Source organism: Rhipicephalus microplus, chromosome 1 (assembly GCF_043290135.1).
Source record: "Rhipicephalus microplus isolate Deutch F79 chromosome 1, USDA_Rmic, whole genome shotgun sequence".
Taxonomy (NCBI): Eukaryota; Metazoa; Arthropoda; class Arachnida; order Ixodida; family Ixodidae; genus Rhipicephalus; species Rhipicephalus microplus.
Genome location: NC_134700.1, coordinates 275,377,555 through 275,400,433, shown reverse-complemented (window position 1 = coordinate 275,400,433; position 22,879 = coordinate 275,377,555). Strand labels below are relative to the sequence as shown.

The 22,879-nt window shown below is 47.9% G+C and overlaps 1 protein-coding gene across 11 annotated transcripts in view; it reads right to left on the bottom strand.

Annotated features, from left to right (window-relative positions):
• LOC119188214 (5'-AMP-activated protein kinase subunit gamma-1-like) overlaps window positions 1–22,879 on the bottom strand; it is a 383,279-nt gene that overhangs the window by 23,732 nt on the left and 336,668 nt on the right. For all 11 annotated transcript variants that reach the window (XM_075895085.1, XM_075895099.1, XM_075895073.1 and 8 more), the window contains one exon: window positions 6,991–7,039. In XM_075895085.1, the coding sequence (XP_075751200.1) occupies window positions 6,991–7,039 (49 nt within the window). The remainder of the gene's footprint in view (window positions 1–6,990; window positions 7,040–22,879) is intronic.

The window sequence follows — 22,879 nt, the reverse complement described above, 5'->3', positions numbered from 1 at the left end:
TACTGTTTCAGAGCAACACATTTCCTTTTAGCAAACCAACCAATAGAATACTTTTTTTGCATGCTAATAAGAACAATAACTGTCGGCGTTTAACGTCCCAAAACCACCATATGATTATGAGACGCCGCAGTGGAGGATTCCGGTAATTTCGACCACCTGGTGTTCTTTAACGTGAACCTAAATCTAAGTGCACGGGCTTCAAGCATTTTCGCCCCCACCGAAAATGCTGTCGCCGCGGCCGGGACTCGCTCCCGCGACCTGCATGCGGGTCTGCAGCCGAGTGACTGGACTACCGTGTCGAGTTAATTTTCTAATTTTTTTTGATGCTATCCCTGTTACATGCAGCTGTGATAAAACTGCATGATTAACGCTGCGGACAGGACAAGGCACCTGCTATTTAACCTAGGCTACTTTTTAGCGCAGTAGAAAATGAATAAAGAAACCTTGAAGTGCGCCGGAAATTACATACGTTTTCCAATCAAGACAGTTCGTATAAATCTACAACAGGTTCGTTGTAGGACACATTAGATACGTCTCAACAACGCCTGTTTTTGGCGTTCGAAAGCAACTTATACCATACAGGCCACAGCATCTATTAAGTTCTTCCGGTACTATCGAGTAGAAGTGCCATTAGGATTAGGATATATAAAACTAAATTCTGTAAATATTTAGTCATATATGCATCCATATCGCGCAAATGTCGTATTCCTGTACAGCATCGTGCATGCGCTTCCCTGGGATTTCTCGTAACCAGCCTGGCCAGGTTGTCAAACTCGCTTTAAAATACCGGCGAACATTTCTGCCGAGCGTCACTGCTGCATGGTTCGGCCTCGCGCGCACGTCCCCCGTTCTTGACGTAAGCATGAGCCTTGACCAATCACGTAGCAAAGAATAAATAAATAAAATACTCCTTCTTTGCTACAACGGGATACAACATCTCGGCCGTGAGTACTGAAAAGTCAGCATCAGCGACCATCAGCGAGCTGAAAAATACGAGGCTGCTGTAGGGGAACTTCGGAGTGCGAGCGCTTGCTGAAAGGACATAGCGCGGAATTGGAAGGACACTTCTATTACTATACAGTTTCGGGCTTCGTGATCGCGAGAGGCGAAAGATTGGAAGAATAATGCAGACTAGATACGAGCCCGAGCGAAATTGAAGACTCCTAGGACGTGCGATCGTCACATTGTTACTATCGAGAGATGAGTTCCAGCCTCAAAACATTCTCTTCTCTGTAATCCCAGCAACGAAATGCAATGAGATTTCCCTAGCTCATTTAAAAATAAAAATTAAAATAAAAAACTGTGCTATGCACTAACGAGAAACTCTCTTTTCGTATTGTTTTAATTATTTTGTTGTTAAACTTAGCAAAGAGGTTCCATAAAACCTCGATGTAGTCAAGCTTAGCTATAATTAAGGAAAAAAATAATTGAACAGATGTCCAGAATTTGTTGGAGCCTTCATCAATTTTTTTCTTTGGCAAATGTTTTAGGAGACACAGACTGTGAATTACGGATCGATGTACTAATATTGCTAAAATGAAGGTTTCAGGGTGTGTAACGTAATTCCCGAGTATTTGGAGTTCGCGCTATAGCTCTCTATGTGAAAAAAGATCCCGACTTTTATTTAGTGTGGAATCTATAGGGCTTACAAAGGAAACATCGTATTTTTTTTTTTTTACATACGACCCAGTCGCGTTCCGCCGGACCCAGTAAAGTTGTTTTTCATTCCATTCCTTTTGAGAATAATTCCCCATTGCACAAATCGAGGATGCTACCACCACTGCCATTCAAATCAACTCAGTCGTCCGAGCAGATTACTTTATTAAACAATAGTTATAGCCAGACACTACTCAATGAGTGAAAACGGGCCCCGCACTGACGACCGAAGCACGGCAGCCGATCGCCTCAGCGACTAAAGAAATAGTCCCGCTCACGAACACGGTCATGTTCCACGAACACGGGGTCACTGGCCGACCGACTCGTGACGTCACTGGTGACGTCACTCGTGACGTCAGTCGGGAGTGCGCGCCCATATAGGCGCGGGCTTGCGGGCATCCGCCTCTGATGAGGAAATCCGGCCGACCTATAAACTGTTACCGTACTATGATAGCTGAGGTGTGGAACATTGGACTAGACTATACAACATGTAAACGGTATTGAAGCGCAAAGACATCATCATCATCATCATCAGCCTGTCTATTCTCCCTGCATGACAAAGGCCTTTCCCACGTTCCTCCATTCAACCCGGTCCTGTGCTATCTGATGCCACGTTAAACCTGAAAACTTCGTAATCTAGTGTGCCCACCTAATTTCCTGTATCGCGTTTGCATTCTCTTGGAATCTGGTGAAGCACCCTTAATGGCCTGCGGTTATGCTGCTTACGTGACATGTGCCCGGCCCATGTCCATTTCTTCTTCTCGATTTCAACTGTGATATCCTCAAATCCCGGTTTGTTCCCTGACCCACTCTGCTCTCTTCTTGTTCCTGAGGGTTACGCCTATCATTTTTTTTTCCATCGGTAGCTGCGTCGTCCTCAACTTAAGTTGAACCCTCCTTGTAAGCCTCCAGGTTTCTGGTCAGTAGTTAAGTACTGGTAAGATTCAGCTGTTATATATATATATATATATATATATATATATATATATATATATATATATATATATATATATATATATATATATATATATATATATATCCCCTGCAGCCTTTCCAGCCACCGTTCCGTCCATCGGCTCTTGCGTCATGGACAAGACCTACCCCGGCGAACCGATGGCGCACATCCGACAACCGGCCCATTTGCTTCGCCTGCGGTTACGCCGGCCACGTAGCACGTTATTGCACTCGCGTACAGACGCCCCATATCTCTTCGCCTGTTGCTGGCCAGATCAGGCGTACCTATCACGAGGAAACGCCGTCTATGCCACCGCCAACTCGCCTAGCTTCATCTTCTCGTAGGTCACCGTCTCCACGACGTCGTTCCCCGTCCCCCATGCGGCCAAGTTCAGCTGCTCACGAGCGGGAAAACTAGCCGTCGCAGTCCCCGAGGCAAGGACTGCGATGCTATCGCATTGTGAAAGCCCTCAGAGCCGCCCATCTAATGTCATTGACGTGCTTGTGGACGGTGTTCACGCATCTGCTCTTATTGACACAGGAGCTGCAGTATCCGTTATGGACGAAAAATTTTGCCGCTTGCTTCGTAAAGTGACGACGCCAATTTCTGGATTGCCCCTTCGTACCGCCGGTTCGCAGCGTATCCATCCTACAGCAGAGTGCACAGCTCGCGTTGTCGTTCAGGACGTTCTGTATGTCGCCCAATTCATCATGATTCCCGCATGCTCTCATGACGTCATCCTGGGGTGGGATTTTCTCTCCCGCAACGACGCCGTCATCCATTGTGCCGCCGCCGAAATTGAACTCTCCCCCTTCTCGCATTTGACGCCGGAAGACAGTTCTTCGAAAGAGAGCAAGATTCTCGTGAAAGACGATACCATAGTGCCTCCAAGCTCCACGATGGGTGTATCTGTCTACAGCGCTGGACTCTCCGACACAATTGCACTCGTTTCGCCATCCGACCGAGCTTGCCGAAGGAAAGGGTTGCTAGTACCTTTCGCGACCGTGCAAATCACCCAGGGCAACGCCTCTCTTTTCGTGACCAACCCATCCCCGTACACTGTTACCTTGGTTCGAGGGGAATGTCTCGGCAGAGTGGAACCAGTGGATAACGCACAAGTCCTGGACGTACCTGATGACTCGCGTTGTCCCAATTTGCGTACCATCAGTGCTGTTTCCACTTCTGATTCATCATCTCCTGATGTATTTGGCCCTTACATTGATGACAACCTCACATCGGTACAGCGTTCCCAGCTTCTGAACCTGTTGCGAGAATATCGTTCTTCTTTCGATGTCGGGCGAAGTTCTCTCGGTCGTGCGTCCGCTGTTACGCATCGTATCGACACTGGTGCCCATCCACCATTACGGCAACGTCCCTACCGCGTGTCGCCTGCTGAACGTCGGGAAATTAACGAGCAGGTTGATGATATGCTCAGACGCGACGTTATTCGGCCCTCGGACAGTCCATGGGCGTCTCCTGTTGTTCTTGTTGCGAAGAAAGATGGCTCTGCGCGGTTCTGTGTGGACTACAGACGGCTCAATAAGATCACTCGCAAGGATGTTTACCCACTGCCGCGCATCGATGACGCAATTGACAGCCTTCACGGAGCCGAATTTTTTTCTTCTCTCGATCTGCGCTCGGGGTACTGGCAAGTACCCATGGCTGATGACGCTCGACCGAAGACTGCGTTCATCACACCCGACGGCTTGTACGAATTCAACGTCATGCCGTTTGGTCTATGTAATGCACCTGCGACCTTTGAGCGCATGATGGACACCGTTCTCCGCAACTTGAAATGGCACACGTGCTTGTGTTACCTCGATGACGTTGTTGTGTTCGCTCCAGATTTCTCCACGCACCTCCAACGTCTGAAAGAAGTTTTTGCACGTGTCAGCAATGCCGGCTTGCAACTAAATCTGAAGAAGTGCCGCTTTGCAGCACGGCAACTCACCATCCTTGGGTACGTCGTGTCCAAGGATGGCATTCTTCCTGACCCAGCCAAGCTTCGGGCCGTGGCCGAATTCCCCAAACCTGCGTCCGTCAAAGAACTGCGTAGTTTCGTGGGCCTGTGCTCATACTTCCGACGCTTCATACAAAACTTTGCCACGATCATATCACCGCTGACGAAGCTCCTTGGAAGTAACGGGTCCCTCAATTCGTGGTCGTCTGAGTGCGACGACGCGTTCGCGAAGCTCCGCCATGTGTTGACGTCTCCTCCCATTCTACGCCCTACGGCCCCGACGGAGGTGCACACAGACGCCAGCGGTGTAGGCCTCGGCGCTGTCCTGGCGCAGCGCAAACCCGGATTCCCTGAATATGTCGTAGCATATGCAAGCCGTACGCTCACGAGAGCTGAGACAAACTACACCGTCACGGAGAAAGAGTGCCTGGCGATCGTCTGGGCTCTTACAAAGTTTCGACCGTATTTGTATGGTCGCCCATTCGATGTCGTCACCGACCATCATGCACTATGCTGGCTTTCATCATTGAAGGATCCCTCAGGCCGTCTCGCCCGTTGGGCTCTTCGTTTACAAGACTACGACATCCGCGTGCTGTACCGCAACGGACGCCAGCATGCTGACGCCGACGCCCTCTCGCGCTCCCCTCTGCCTGAAGGTGATGTGCTCTGCTCAGTATCCTCGGCTGCTGTTTCTGCCATTGACGTTGACATAATCGCTACCGAACAGCGAAAGGATAATTGGATCGGCCCGCTGATCGACTTGCTCTCTGATCCATCCGCAACGCCATCCACGCGTGCCTTGCGTCGTCGAGCTCGCCATTTCACCATCCGTGACGGCCTTCTACACCGACGCAATTACGACGCCGATGGCCGGCAGTGGTTACTCGTGATACCCCGCAGTCTGCGGTCAGAGATATGTGAATCCTTTCATTCTGATCCGCAATGCGCGCATTCTGGGGTATTCAAAACCTACCATCGCATTCGGCAACGCTACTTCTGGCGCGGGATGTACCGCTACGTGCAGCAGTTCATTCGCTCCTGCCTCGCTTGCCAACGCCGCAAACCGTCAGCACACACGTCGCCAGCCAGTCTGCAACCGTTACCTTGCCCTCAGCGTCCGTTTGGGCGCATAGGTATCGATTTGTATGGACCACTTCCTCTGACGTCGGCTGGTAACCGCTGGGCCATCGTCGCCGTAGATCATTTAACGCGATACGCCGAAACCGCCGCTATCCCTGCGGCTACTGCGCGTGATGTCGCATCCTTCCTACTGCATCGATTCATACTGCGCCACGGTCCACCTCAGGAGCTTCTCAGCGATCGAGGCCGTGTCTTCTTGTCAGAAGTCGTCGAAGCCATTCTCACAGAGTGCCATTCTGTCCACCGCAAAACTACTGCTTACCACCCGCAGACGAATGGTCTCACCGAACGCTTTAACCGCACCCTCGGCGACATGCTTTCGATGTACGTCGCCGCCAACCACACGAATTGGGATACTATACTGCCCTTCGTCACATACGCCTACAACACCGCCCCTCAGAGCACAACCGGGTTTTCACCTTTCTTCTTGCTGTACGGAAGGCATCCCTCACACACTATCGACACAATACTCCCGTACACGCCGGATCCATCTGAATGTGCACCTATTTCTGAGACAGCCAGGCTTGCTGAAGAGTGTCGAGAGCTTTCCAAGACATTTACGACGCATGAGCAAGAGCGGCAGAAGAGTATTCGTGATGGCTCCGCCACTTCTGAGCCCACGTTCCTTCCTGGTTCTCTTGTATGGCTCTCAATCCCGACCTCTGTAGCTGGCCTTTCTTCCAAACTGCTCCCGAAATACGAAGGCCCCTACCGTGTCATCGAGCGCACATCTCCGGTCAACTATCTGATCGAACCAATTGAACAAACTTCGGACATGCGCCGTCGCGGGCGCGACATAGTCAACGTGGAGCGCCTGAAGGCTTACTATGACCCGCTCATAGTTACAAGCTGTTAGGTCGCCAGGCGGCTCCCTCTTCGACCCAGGGGTAATTGTAAAGAAGCTTCCGAACACTGAAATTGGTGGAACTCTCAGGTGGCTTCTAGTGGGTCTACCCAAAAGGGATGCCACTCGCGCTGAGAGCCCGTGCCTGGCCGTTACTGTCGCCATTGTGCTTTGTGCTTGCTCACTGTGGACCGGCTAATAAACGCCTTAACAATATATATATATATATATATATATATATATATATATATATATATATATATATATATATATATATATATATATATATATATATATATATATATATATATACATATATATATATATATATATATCTTGAGGGATAGTGGTAATCTACCAGTCAGGATTTCAGAATCAAAAACAGTGACACCCGAGACACGGCAAGCACTTAAGCGGCGGCTGGTGTTAACTCACCCAAATCCTCGATGTCTATCTTATCACAGAGAGAGTCCGCATGAGGAAGCTGCAAAGACAAGAAAAAGCGCACGTCAGTGATTGAATGTTGACAGCCCTGCCGTTGTCACCAACAAAATAAAGATAGTAGCGCTCAACTTTAATTAATAGCATTGCACAACACCGAGACATCATAGCAAACACAGCATTGAGAACACATTCATTACAATGTTTCCAGTGATTTTTTTTTTTGCATAGCAGGAGCCAAGCGATAAACAAGGCTAACTACACCGGGCACATCAAAGGTTGTTATCTCTCTCTGCATAGCAGAAAACAATTAGAATATGTATATAAGTAAAGATAAGGCTTTCATGAGAGCAACAGAGAAACATCACAGGATACAAAACATGCGCCTCAGCTAATTATTATTCACAGAAAAGCCGTCTGTCGCACAAGTGTGAGAATTCACTATAGGCTATACAGTTACGCAACAGAAAGGAAATAATCACTTAATGCTCACATGCCATCAGAAGGCACCCAGCCATATTGGGATTGGTTTCCCAAGATCATCGTCCATCCATGCATAACATCGCATTTTTAATGTTTGTAAAGGCGCAATATACTCTCTACTGCTACTACGTACTATTGGTTGACTGTGCACAGCGAACTGTTGGTTGACTGTGTCATGACCCCTTTAGGTACAAGCACATAGCCTCGGTTCAAAAGCAGATACTTCAAAATGTACTCGCGGAATGTATTGTCCGTTAGCCAACGCTCAATGATCGTTAGGTATGCAGGTTACTTTTAGCTTCACACGCACGTACGACTTGCAAGCGCACTTACTAAAGTAGCTTTCAACACTGAGAGAGAAAAATTTGCTTCTCCTCATAATCTCTCCCGTTTGCGGAAAAGCAAGCTTCGACAAAACGCCTCAACGCGAGCTATGCACGCATCCAGGGACAAAGACGGGCAATATGGCACAATGGTGCCCTACTACGACCGCGCAACGATTGATAGCGAAAATAACTAAGATGTTCACAAGCTACCGGTATTCGCTAAACGCTTAAACAGCCGGTGGATGCCGCAGTCCGTAACTATGCCTCGCTTGGGCGCTGTTTTTCGGCTCGGTGGAGCGGAATAAACGAACCCCACGCTTCTTGGGTTACGTTACGTTTCCGGCTTCGAAAACCGAGCCTGTGATTGTCGCAAGCGCACCGAAACCCGCTACCGGAAAGATTAATAAGTCAACCGGGATCTACCTGGCTAGACTTCGCCGACCGCTTCACAGGTCGCAAACACCGTGTCACCTTAATTAACCAGCTATACACCAAGAGATCAACGTCACCGGGAGGTGACTGGTCTTAGCACAACTAACTTTCGTACCACGTTCAGTATCCGTTAATTTTTCTCCGAATATCATCGTCCGTGTAACCGTGCTGCAGTGAAAAGCGATTAAAACTCGTTTGACAAGACATTAACGAGTAGAAACAATAATAATTGCCGGGGTTTTTACGGAAAATCGTGATTCATGATCATATCATGGTTTTGGGACAGCTCTGACATGACGAGGGACGCCGTGGTGGACGGCTCGTGGAATTTCGATTACCTAGTGCTGTTAACCGCGCATCTAAATCCAAGGGCAGAGGACTCAAGCAGTTTGCCGCCATCTAAATGCGACCGCCAAGACGAAATCAGACCCCGTGACCTTCTGGTCAGAGAAAGACTAACAAGAGAAAATACATCAAGCGTTGAGCGACAACCTTCGTGGCATCCAAATGTCATTCTTTTTTATTTAACTGCTGCAACCGCCTGTTCCTTCGATTTGGGAAATCGTCTGTTCTTTAATTTTTACACTGCTCTCTGTGAGGGTAGCGCCCGGCAACAAGCGCTACCGGAACGGCGTCGAAAGTGAGTTACCATAACTACGTCGACGGGCGCATCGTAATAATCCTGCAACGCCACTGTCATATTTGTGTAGTTCACTCCGTTTCCAGGCGAAAAACGCGGTCGTTTTCGATCTATCGCGCACGCATTACACTGACTAAAAGCACAACTATGCCTGCACGACCAATCGACATTCCGATTCGACGCCCGCGACAGCATCGGACAACCAATACAAACGCGACCGGCACCATTCATACTATACCACACGGCACCAAAACAACATCAAAAAAGGAGAAAAAGGGGAAACGAAAAACGGAAGGAAGCAGTTGCACACTCGTCTCACCCCTGTGCGTCGTTTCAAGATATAGCTCGGCTGCTGTGCCTTCGACAGCTGGCACAACCAGCGACCACTTCGCGGGAATCGAAAGAGAGAGAAAGACAAGAATCGAAGACGGGAATTCAGAGCGAGTGTTATTAAGCGATAACGATATTTCACTTTCTCGTACGAAATCCGATACACCGAAAAGCCAGCGCGCAGGGAACGTATCCACAAGAAGAAAAAAAAAAAACGTTGCACACCGCGATTTCTGAAACAGATGGACGAGTAAAACCGCTGGCGGCACGTGGAATGGAAGCAACAGCGGCGCATAGTTCTCGGCGCATAACGATCTGTTTGTGACTCGGCGTGGCCGAGATCGGCTGTCGACCCAAGGGCACTGCCGCCACCAGCTCGATCGATGGCCGCGCTACCCGTGCCAGATACGGCGACGACGCCGGATCGAACCAACGAGACTTCAGCCTCCGAAGGCCGCCGAGCATCGCAGCAGCAGCCTCTTGCTTGCGTAACTACGAGCGCCAGCTGATGGGTCAAAACTGCCATGGGTTGTCATAACAACACGATGAAGTCGGCTCGTGTGTGCCCTCTGCTTGTCATCAGGTTGCGGTACCAGCCGCACGCTTTAACAGAATGCTAAGTTAGTTGGACCAGTTGACCGCACGGAATGAAGGATATCGAAGATAGCTGCATGTTTTTTACAAGTTCTGAAACGATATAGCCACGCTGCTCAAATACAAATAGGTGTTCCCCGGCGCAAAAGCAACGGGCAGACATCGCCGGCAACTTCATGAATAGAGCAGACACAAAACGATTGTCCCCTTTTCTCGGAAACGATGACGAGACGCGAACACAGCACCAGAAGGTATTCCATATTTTGAACACTGCTGCGGTTTAGCGCTCTCGCTTAAACAGCGTTGTAAAGTGCACCCAAGATGCAACAGCTGTCGCACTCGATCGCGAACGATATGCCAGGATTCACGAGGTACACGTTTGGGATTTCAGCAAAGTTCACTCATTCTGGAAAAGAATAAAGGCGCTGACAGGTCGATGGAAAACTAACGGACATCGCCAGACGTTGCTGATGCGCCGCGCGAACCGAGGGCAAAATTTGTTTTTAACGGCGATCAATACGCCTGTCACGCGTGTGTGGCTGTGCTTTAGTTGAAGCACACTGGATTTTGCTAAGCGCAACTTACGAGCACGTTTAAACGACGGCACATTCTCGTCTCACTGGAGAGACATTGTCTATTTGTAGAGCCAGCGCTGATAGAGTTACCCTTCTCTCCCTCCACACACACACAAGAGAGATAGAGAGAGAGAGGAGTGAAGTGACTGCTCTATTAAGTATAAGAATGCTGGATCGATATTACACAGAAGCGAACAGCCGGACTTATGTTACCTGTGTCATACATGTTTCTTATTTAAAAAAAAAAGAAAACACTTCGCAGTGCGCTCAAAATAAAGCGTGAGAATCAGCAATGCATAACATGCGCTATGAAAATTACCAGCCATCCCGAACAGGGAAGCAGAAATTTTCGTCTACGAAACACCGATCCATATAAGTGTCTGTTTAGCTGCTGCACGCCAGACGCGTCACACATTGCATCAGAAGTAAGTACGCTCGGACTGTGCCAAAAAACACAGTCGCAAGTGGGGGTAGCTGTTAGAGTACCTCGACAATTTTAAAGAAGCTCTTCAGAAAACAGCAACTATCGCTCACAAAAATGCAGTCGTGCGCCGACGTCACTCGCAAGGAAAACGGGCGAAGCCCTGCATCCTTTCAGAGACGTACTGCACTACTACACCGGCAGCTGACAGCCGCGGCCAAATCGAGCGGAAGAGAACCGCACCAAATGAGACGCAGTCGCACGGATCAGCGGGCTCGCTGGGGCGCGCAACGTAAACACACATCATCCGTCAACAAAGTGGGGCTTCACTCCGAGCGCGCCGTAGCGACAGCGTCGAGCGATTAACGGTATTTGCTCACCGCAATGGCAACCCGCTTGGCCGTTGCCACTTGGGTGAGCCGCGAGGGAAGAGTGTGGCTCCGCAGACGGCGCATTTTGGAGAAGATGCCGTCCGCACGGGGCAGGGACCGCGAGGAAGGAGCCTTGACCAGCTTCTTCATGGCGAGACACACGGCGGCTACGGCGACAGGCTCGGGAGCAGCGGCCGAAGTACACTGGCGCAGGGCGTGAAAGGGAGCACACTATATAGCAACAGCACGCGGTGGCTGGACAGTTTAGTAGTGCGTGGTGGCTTGGCAGCGTTGCGGCGATCGACCGCCCAGCATCGTGTCCCGAGGCGGCGATGACGCGGGCCGGAGCCCGTGGCACACGGAGGGCGCACTCGACTTCACCACAACCCGTTGTAGCAAGCAGCAGGCTCGCTGGCACCGAAAGCACCGACGATGTGCACGGGAAACGCCGCGGCTTCCGAGGTCGGGCCTCCGCCGCCGCACGCCGATCGAATGTCACCACGCACTGGATGACACAAACGTGCGGGCAACGTGCGTTTCGTAGCAGCGCGACTGGCACTGGGCTAAAATCTTACGCCGCAGTGCATCTAAGCCGAGATGGACGCAGTGGGCGGTGGTGGGGGCGGCCGAGAACGAAGCTGGCGGGTTAGAGAAAAATATCGCGAAAAATGCAGACACGTTGCGCCATCTGGGGTGGCAGCTCAGTACTCGAGTCTTTGGTAAAGCGAGTGGCGCCACATTCGAACACTCTTCGAAGTCGCAAACAAGCGAAAAAAAAAAAAAGACAGCAAGAAAGGATTGTCGAAGTGAACCGCTGAACTGAACATAATCTACGAATACATTATCGATGTTTTCGAGCTATAGAGCTTTTTATACTTGACGTAGTAACGGGTGATACGAGACTCCTCTCACAATAGATCGCGAACTCGATATTTTCAACGAACTGCAGCGGAAAGTTATTTGCACAAGCCGTTGCCCAACTGGGGTGGCGCAAAAAAAAAGAAAAAGAAGAAAAATAACCGTTAACAACAGTTTTCTGACCGTCACTCAACCATGCATGACATCGCATACGAAATCCGAGTACGCGTACGAATATATTAAGCTTATACTTTCGGCGTTCAGCCTTAACTTGATTCAGCGCGCAGAAAAAAAAAAAGTTCACGTCAAGTTCCTGATTCTTGAAAAGGACTATCTTTCATGCTTTCATTGTACCGGGAAAGCGGTCCAGAAAACCGGAATACGATATCTGAAAGGCGAAGTGGCATCACATGGCATCACATCAAGGAAAACTAACAGATTTTCAAGCCGGACATGATCCAGCCCGGGAAGGCACACTTTCACTATATCAAACAACGTCAGAAGCCACTGCATTCAGTTTTACGGGCAGAACTGTATAAAATAGAGAACCATGAACTCGGTATATCCAAATACATTAAAATGCATTAGTGTATTGTGTCGACAGGCTACGAGAACTCCGCAGTTCCTTAGGACCTCAATAAAATTTGTTGAGTGACAGGCTGAGGCAAACAATGAATAGTGAAGCCACAGAAAACACCAGATCAAGCTGTTCAGGCGAAAGGACAGTCCTCATATGAATAAATAATTTGATTAATGAATGAAGGAATAAATAAATAAATATTTATTAAAGTGAGCAAATAAATAAAGTGATGTGCAGTAATCCTAAGTGTAACGAAAAAGTCACCAAATATGCAGACATAATCATCAAAAATTGCCTATTGTCATAAGCGTGCTCAGGGTTCCCCTTCAGGAGGGGGAGGGGGCGGAGGTCCATTGCAGCGCCTCCCCTCTTTATCACGTTAATGCATGGGGCCGGACACAGGGCGACAGTTACAATTATATTTTAAGCTAATAACTGGGAGTCGGAGTAGCTTTATTCGGACTATGCCGGAAGCTGATTGACGTCTCTTTCTGCTGCAAAAAGCATCGGATGCGATGGGAGACGTACAGGGGCCATCGAAAATTCTCAGGCCACGCTGCCATAGGAGTACCTGGGATAGTTGCCTGGAAACTTTTGACGGCCCCTGTGTATGCCAAAAATATGACTTAATACGAACGACGTCATATCGCAGTAAGTTTCTTTGCCCGGCAGATGACCGGTTTCGAAATAACACTTTTCAGCGGATGATGTAGCTTTTCGTGAAACGCAAGTGGATTTAAATACGGACAGTAAATTGAATTGAAATGACGAAAAAAAAAGTTACGTTTAATATGCTATATAGGCACCCCCTCCCTCCCCCACGAGAAAAAATCGAAACGAGAGGAAACTAAAAATGACAAAAATAACGCAATAAAAGCTGCAAACAGTCCATTCATTTTTACGTGGTGTAATATTTTTAATCTATTACTAACAATAAATTAAAAAGAAACCTTTGTATGTAGCCGCGATTTCGGCTGCTACATAAAATCTAGGCTTCACAGCCCTACACAACATGACTGAAATATAATATTGCTTTATTCAAAGTACGTTATTAAGTACGTTATTAAGTACTCTTTTCAAATGTCGCCAGTACTTCGATGCGGAAACTTTAAGAACAATATATTTTGCCCTATTTCACAGCCAACTCTCATACTGTAGTCTTGGGGCCATACATACGATTCATACCTAAAGCCACTAATAGTCCTGCAAAAACGTGCTATCCGATTTATATCAAACGCAAACTATATGGCCTCATCTAAACTACTCTTTCGACAGTACCAGGTAATGCCTCTACAACTAGTAATAAATTATAAAACAACAATAATGGTGTACAAGTCTCTAACATGCAATATCCCTCTTCACCGCTCCCTTGTTTATTCCCTCACAATTGCAAACAAGAGCCCGTCATTGTGGTAACTTCCTAAAACCACTGGTTAAAAATGTTTATGGCAAAAGACGACTTTATAGTGTTGGAACGTCATTGTGGAATAACCTACCAGTGGAAGTGAAACAACATAATGCTTTCACATTAATGCTCAAACGTCATTACAAAGAGCTCTATTAGACTACTGATAAGTTTCGTGAAATGATGAAAAGTGACATGATTTTAAACTAATGTTTTGTATGCTGACCAGGAATGCTATTACCAGATGCACAGAAATATTAGATGTATTACGTGAAGTATGCAAACCAAAAACGTGTTCAAAGTGTAGTGTATAAGTTGGATTTTTCCTCGTCAATGTGTTCGGTATCTGTGTATAAATGATATGTTTATCAAAACAATCTGCATCTTAAACTACAATGTCATTCATTATACAAATCTTTCTCCTGCCTCTAATTAATGTATGTTATAATTGCATGGATCCATACTAGCATTCTGCTAAGGATCCAGATGTTGCTAACAAGTTTTTCTTTACTGTATGTTGTTTATTCATAATAAAGTTCAAAGTACGTACATGATATGTATATGCACCCTATTACGCTGTGTATTATGTATATGCATGACACCTCATCTTCATGGCAACATCCAACGAGCCACTGCGCGTGATATTCGGTATGTCGATTGAAAAAAAAAAAGAAAAAAAGCTATTCATGTACGAGCAAACAAAAACTGAGCGAGAACGGACAAGACACTAACCGAACAAGACAAAAAAGGGTGATAACGGACCGATCTCCGTGATGCGTTCATAATGCGGGCCGTCAGCCCAGAAAACCGAGTCGTCTATCATAAAACGCGTATTGATTCTCTGTGTCCGCGATTATTGGTTCCGACATGAGCACTTCGGGGCCACAGGTATAGCTACCAATGTGATCTTTTCATTAAACCGTTTGAAGTTTAACGCACAAAGCAACGCAGGGCTATGACACAGTTGGGAAATTCAAGTCGATTCAAACGATTAGAGATTCTTCAAGGTGCTTCGACAACGCTGCGTACATCAGCATCCCACCCTCGTAAGAATAAGCGACTCCGCCGTGGGAGTAGGAAAAGAAGACTAAATGGCGAGAAGTTTTTTTCGTTGTGCTATAATTGATCACCAAGTAAAAGGTAAAAATGGTGCAAAATCGATAAGGCGAATGAAGAAGGAAAAAAAAAACCCCAAAAAACAGGACTATAGCATTCGGCTTGTGTGTTTCTTCGTTCATCTCGTCAATTTTGCGTTGTTTTCGTCTTTTACAAAGATAGAACGTTGCGAAAGACGCTTCAGGTAACGCTTATCATGAGGAAGCCGGAGAGCCAAAGCGGACTCCGAGTGAAACAAAAAGAGGCGAAAACACAACGGACGGGGGGACGCCTTGTACGCGCTAAGTGGCGCTTTGTGAAAGTTCCACGGCTTAATTGCCAGAGCCATGTTGCGGCAAGGGCCACCGCGCAGGGCACCACCGCGGTTGAAGGGCGCGCCAACGGGGGGGTCGAGCGTGTCCAGCGGTGGTCAGCCGGGCTACAAAAAGGGTGTGTTTGCGTGCGGACACAGCGGCGGTCACGTAGCGCGGGCGGCAAGGACACCGGTGAACAACATCCAAGGACGCGCTTTCACCAACAAAGGAGTATATACATGTGCGTGGTTGTACAAGTATCCCACCAATGTTTGGGACGCACGGCGAGGAGGACCTTTGGTTTGGACAGTGCTCCTGAAGGGACAACGCTTGCACGCACAGGCGTGCACACAGTGGTCAAAGGGGGCGCCCCTTTCCCCAATAATTCGTCTTTGAACTGCGACCTGATTCTCAGGACCGCATTGGTAGGGTGCTAGGTTCTCCACTAAAGTTGGGTTCTCCATTAAAGCCCCCCCCCTCTCTCTCTCCCTCTTCCCCTTTAGTGAAGAATCCTGCACAGACAGCGTTTTCGCTTGCCCAGCTCAGTGAAATTCTTGAAACCCCACATGCTTACGTAGTAGTTACTTCGGCGAATCCGCTCATTCAATAAATGGAACAGGCTAACACAGCTGATGTTTATCAGTACATGCAAACAAATGCGAAAGCTAAAAATGCGCCCCGCACAACATAAAAAAATTGCCCGCAGCTTCCCTCGGGGGAACACTGAGGAGGATGCGGAAGCGGTTCCGCCAACAGTTTGGCCGGCGCTGGTCGAAGGGACGTCGATCATTCTGTTTGTGGATTCGTTGGCATTCCTTTCACGGCGACTTCGGACGTCGACGCGCCGTACAAACCAACGGACGAGCGGCAACTGAGCGAGCGAGCGCCGACCTTGAGTATATATACAGCGCGACGGCGCATGCGCTGTCAGCTGTCGAATGTTCTCGAAGGAGAAGCGCGCGCGCGGTACAGATGGCGACGGCGCGACGGCGCATGCGCTGTCAGCTGTCGAATGTTCTCGAAGGAGAAGCGCGCGCGGCACAGATGGTGGGCGACGGCGCGACGGCGCATGCGCGCGCGTCAGCTGTCGAATGTTCGAGAAGCGGTGCGGACAGCGCGGACGGCGCACTACAAGGCGCGAGTATAAGATGCTTCCGCATCTAAAACTACGCTTCTATATATGCATGTTCTCCGGCCAACTTCTTCGTTCTGCGCTAAGTAACCGCTGTTTTATGGTTGTTCGGCGAGTATAGACAGCCCAGCAACAAATGATAACTCAGATACATGTTACTGCACGCTGAGTGCTTTTGTTCCTGAATATATGTGATCGGTCATGCGGATGTGGGCTATCTCCAGGCAAATGATCGCGACTGTCGTATAGGGCCACGCAGTTTTGCCCTTCAAGGATTCAATCATACACGAGACTACACAGCTATACCGCGTACATGCAAACAACGACATCGAAGAGGCAGCGAGTATACGGTTACGAAGATTGCGGGACTCCGAACTTAAACATCACGGTCGGGATGAACAGAGTCTAAGAGAAATTAAGGGTAGCCAAGCGTGTAGATGGGCGGGAGAATGTGAGGTAAATAAGATAACATGATGTCCGCGTGAATCCAGACAGGTTTGCAAGGCACTTGCCAGGCTTGATCTCCATTGTGTTCTGCATAAACGGTGATGCCCACCGGCCCATGGAAACAATGTTAGACGCGAATCGCCAGCCGCGTGTTTGAATCCGAAGAAAGCACCAGCAGTGAAGATGACTTGATTAACAGTGCGGGTTAAATAACGCATTTGCTCGAGTACGATTGACCTATCTTCGAAGTACTACAATATTATTATCACTGCTGCTGTTGTTGTTCGACACGAATCGCCAGCCACGTGTTTGAATCCGAAGAAAGCACCAGCAGTGAAGATGACTTGATTAACAGTGCGGGTTAAATAACGCATTTGCTCGAGTACGATTGACCTATCTTCAAAGTACTACAATTATTTTCACTGCTGCTGTTGTTCGACATTAATGCAGGAGTAAACAATGATTCCGTCTATAATTTGTTCATCTCAAGAGAGAGAGAGAGAGAAAGGTAAAGTGAAATGCGGAGAGCTTAACCAGAAGAAGTTTTCGGTTTGCTACCCTGTACTGCGGAAGGGGTAAGGGGGAATGAACAAAAACGTAAGAAATGAAAGAAAGTGAGAAAATGTATAAATAAAGAAACTATTGAAAAGGGGCGAATACACACACATACAGGTGTTGTATACACAAGGCGGGTCATGCCCGCGAACAAATGCGATACATATGTAGTTGACTCGGCGCACGCAAAACATTACTCCCCCCCCCCCCCCCCCACCCTCGCCCATCATCACTTCAATTCATCCCGCAGGAAGATGAGGCTCGCCGGCGGTCGCGCGCTCCATCTGGTGGTCTCGCCATCGCTATGCGAACCAAGCAGCAAACGCATTCCACAAGACGAGCCGCCGAAGGAGCCCGTTGGTTTCCCAAGAAGTTGCTCCGCATTTTACCGACGGTGCACACGTCGCAAGCCAAGATTCGTCAAGTTACTCTGAGCCATAATGGCGAGAAACACACCCGCAGTTGGTTAAGAAAGAAAGAAGGAAAGAAAGAAAGAAAGAAAGAAAGAAAGAAATAAGGAAAGAAAGAAAGAAAGAAAGAAAGAAAGAAAGAAAGAAAGAAAGAAAGGGAAGAAGCGAAAGATACTCGCAGCATAACGCCCGCCAGAAAGAATACGATGGAGCAATAAAAAACGAGTCGGTATTTTCCCCGGACTCTCCGATGCCGACAAACGTACTCTCGCAGCACCGTCAGCGACAGGTACCGCCGGTGTCGTCACTTTGTGTCGCGCGCCGGTAAACGAGAAGTCCTTCAGTCGGGACATCTACGAATAGCGTGCGCAATAATGCAATAGACAAAAAAAAGAATTGTACAATGACACTTTATCGCATAACGCCGGTCCGCCGGTCTGACAAGCGGCGAAGCGCGTCGGCATTTATACTCTTGCCGTCGAATGTTCTAGCGTTATCGCTGGCGGTGGCGTAGCTTCCAGAACAATCTGTACCGTTCACACAGTGGGCGTGATCTTATCGAAATGATCTACTACAGTCCAGAACCTTCTAGAAAACTGCAGGCGCGGTTTGCGCTGAGAATCGTGCGGTGTTTTGGGACGATAACAAAAACTTGGGAAATGGAACGTGGCATTATATACTCCAGCCAGCGCCTCGTCCGTTGTACGATTCGCAGTGAGGAACGGACGATAAAGCGTAAAGCGAGCCGAGGGCGCATCGGGATAATGCCAAGCTGCGTGCGTCAGCTAGGTATGCTTGGCGCCCCCCCCCCCCCTTCCGTGGCTTCAATATTTATTCTCTGTGCCCCACATTATAAAAACACGCAAACAGCTGCAGCCGCACGAGAGGCAAGTGAAAACAAATGTTGAATTCCAATGGCGGAGTCGGTGCAGCCGACCGACTTCGCGAGCGAGCACTCGACCCTGGCGTAGAGCAAATCCTACAAATCCGCCATCGGAACACAACCCGCCCTGCTGGAGCAAGGCGGAAGCTGCCGCGTTACCCAGGATACCTTGCGCGTGGTCTTTTCCGCTGTCTCTTTCCCACGTGGTTTACCAGCATCGCCGCATCGTTCGTTTGCTTGTTAAGCGCTATTCACCTGTGTGGAATGGATATCACGCCAAGCGTGCAACAGCTATTGTCCACGACGTCTGCTGTCGCTATCGAGTAGCAGAAGCATTGCCGCACGCTTTGCCGAGGTAGCCGAGCCGTCCGCCATTATCAACACAACTGGATGGATGGATGGATGCTATGAGCGTCCCCTTTATAACGGGGTGGTGACAAGTATGCCACCAGGCTCGACAAAAAAAAAAAAACTTTTTTCCCCTTTTTTTTATGTTGGCCTAATGCCTCTACTTCGATAAATGCTATCTTAATGGAAAAAAGGTAAATTTTCAGCTTAAGTTCTCTGCCATTTACGGCACACTGTCCATATTTTATTTTTCCAATATTTATTTTTGTCCTTTCTCTCTAATTTTCTGCCACCAATACTCTAACCGTCTCTTACTTATTTCAATCGCGGGTGTGTTCAGCTTTCCATTGTTGTCCCTAAAACCCAAGGCTTCCTGTAGGTTCGTGCCCAAACGTACACCTGGGTGGATATCTCCACATTCAATCAGAACATGTTCCGCCGTTTCCTTATCTTTCCCGCAGCATGTGCATTGTTCTTCTTCTTTACTGAATCTTGCTTTATAACTACGCGTTCTAAGGCAACCCGATCTCGCTTCAAACAGTAAAGCGCTTCCCCTTGAATTATCGTAAAATGCCTCCCTCCTTATTTCATTTTTGCCCTTTCGGTAGTTACTCAAAGCCGGTTTTTTCTCCATAGCTGCCATCCAGTAAATCCTCTCCGCCTCCCTGACTTTTCCCTTAACGCTCTTTGTTGACATATGGCTCACAATACCAGCCGTATATTTACTAGTGAGTCTTCTAGTTCTTTTTCTCCACTGTGTGTCCACGCTCTTCCTATACAAATAACGGAACACCTTCTCTGCCCATCTACTCTCCTTCATATTTCTTAGCCTTTCTTCGAACCTTATTTTGCTCTGCGCTTCCCTCGCCTCAAAACCTGCCCACCCCATATCGCCCTTTACAGCCTCGTTTGTCGTCTTCCCGTGAGCACCCAACGCGAGGCGTCCCACAGTCCTTTGATTTACATCCATTCCCGATTGCACCTCTGCCCTCATGCACACCACTGAGTTCCCAAAAGTAAGCCCTGGAACCATTACACCCTTCCACAGACCTCGAAGCACCTCATACCTATTGTATCCCCACAACGCTCTGTGCTTCATTATTGCCGCATTCCTCTTTCCTTTTGCTGCCGAGGCTTTTTCCTGTACCTCCATGTATCTATCACTCTCATTTACCCATACTCCAAGGTACTTGTATTCACTTACCCTCGGTATTTCTTGGCCTTGTATGGACACCGTCTGATCACAGGGATCATTGAATACCATCAAACCACACTTCGTTACACTGAATCCTAGTCCAAGAGCTTCACCTTCCCTTCCGCATATATTCGCCAGCTGCTGTATATCATCTCGACTGTCCGCAAATAAGACGATATCGTCCGCATAAAATAAACCTGGAAGCTTCTGCTCAATCATCATGCCGCCCTGTTTGTGTGACAGATTAAAACCAATGTTGCTACCTTCTAGCGCTTTTTCCATACTCACCATGTACAGCATGAATAACAGTGGGGACAAAGGACATCCCTGTCTCAGACCCCTGCTAACCTCAACGTTCTCTTTGCTACGCATTCCTTCCCACTCTATGCAAACTGTATTTTCTCGGTATATCTCCCTCAAAAGCTGTATACAGTCGCCGCCCATGCCCATTCCTTTCAATATATCCCACAAAATTTCCTGATTAACGTTGTCGTATGCCCCAGTGATGTCTAGAAAAGCCACGTACAAGGGCCTATTCTCTATTTTAGATATTTCTATACACTGAGTGAGAACAAACAGGTTATCGTCTAACCGCCTGTCGACTCGAAATCCATTCTGAAGTTCTCCCAAAATATCGTTATGTTCGGCCCATGTTTCTATTTTCATTTTTACTGCTTGCATCGCCAACCTGTATAGTACCGATGTAATGGTTAGTGGTCTATACGAGCGAATCTTGTCCTTTTCTCCCTTGCCTTTATAGATTAAGTTCATTCTACTTTGTCGCCAACTGTCCGGTATTTGTCCGTCCTTTAAGCTTTTTTCTACTGCTTTTAACAATGCTTCTTTAGTGTTATGTCCTAGTTCGTTAATGAGGCTAACGGGAATCCCATCTAAACCCGCGGCAGTGCGCTTTGGAATTTTTCCTTCGGCCTTTTTCCAGTTGAAATTATCTAGTACTAGCTCTTCCTCTGTTGCTTTCTCCGCCACACTTTTACTCACTGGGGAGATCCCCTGGACGCTCTTTTGAAACGAATCGGCTGTTACCTTTTGGATGTAACCTAGCGCTTCGTACCCTTCCAATTGATTTCCTCCTTCATCTAGAATATGTTGTTGCGTTGTGACAGACTTCCTACCTAGCGCCTTTATGTGGCTCCAAAAAATCCTAGGCGCGGCCTCCTTTTTTTCGTGTATCTCTGTCATCCAGCGTTCACTTTCACCTTTAATTTTTGCCTCTACCAATTTCTGTACAAGGGATTTTTTTTCCAAATATATTTCCCATATTTTTTTGACTTCGTCCTGCGGCCGCTTCTCCTTTTTTGCCTTTCTATGCTCCCGTGATGCTTCGCGTCGCTTCTCGATCGCCTCCCGGATTTCCTTGTTCCACCAACTTTTTGGCTTCCTTTTTCCTTTCCAGCAAACGGTTTTCTTCTCTTTCCCTATCTCCTTCGTCATTAGATGTAACAGCTCCCTATACTCCCAGTCCTTGCCTGGTATTTCGCCTACTTCTTTCTCGACTCTTGCGGCTATATTTATTATTTGTTTGTCATTTAAATACGAGCTGCCAGACTTTGATTCCATGCTCGTATTTTTAGTTTCGTATCCCATTTGTAATGTTATTCGTTTATGATCACTACCCAAGCTGTTAATGCCTTCCTCGTCTATCCTCATTTCTGTCAGTTTGTGGTAAATTCCTTCAGTCATGAGACAATAATCAATGCTTGATTGCTTGTTTCCGACTTCCCATGTGATCTGGCCGTCACATTTAGGCCCTGTGTTAACTATCTCCAGACTATGTTGCTCGCAAAGATCTAGTAATAACTTCCCATTGGTGTCTGAATATCCGTCAAGGTCATGTATGTGGGCATTCATGTCCCCTAGAAGGATGATTTCGGCCCCATTACCAAATTCCTTAATATCCGCACTCATGCAATCCACTATCTCCTGATTCTTTTCTCTGCAGTTATTCCCCGTCCACAAGTAGGCTACCCCTAGCCACGTTTCCTTTCCACCTACTGTGCCCAGAACCCAGAGGTGCTCTGAACACGTCTGTTTCACTCTAACCCATTTGGCTCCGCGGTGAATTAGCATTCCTACACCCCCACCTTTCCTTTCCGATATGGTCCTGTTACACCCTTCCCAAACATAATTTTTAATATGTGGTGGCTCTTCCAAGTCTCTAAGGTGTGTTTCTGTAACCGCATACACGCCTATCTGTTCTTTGTTTAACTGCTCCTCAATCTCTAACCATTTTGCCTTCTTTCTGCCACCCTGCATGTTTATGTAACTAATTGCGACACGCGCCTTTTTCCTTTTTCTTTTACCTTTTTTCTGGTTTTTCGCAATTCTACCTGTCAAAGCGTCCTCCTGTTTGTTTTCCCCGTTACGAGCTACCCCGGACTCCGAAGGGCCCGTGAGCCCCCCAAAAAAGCTACTGCGCGTCCTGCCAGTCGCCAGCCCACCTCGTGTCCAAGCCTCTCATCGAAATGAAT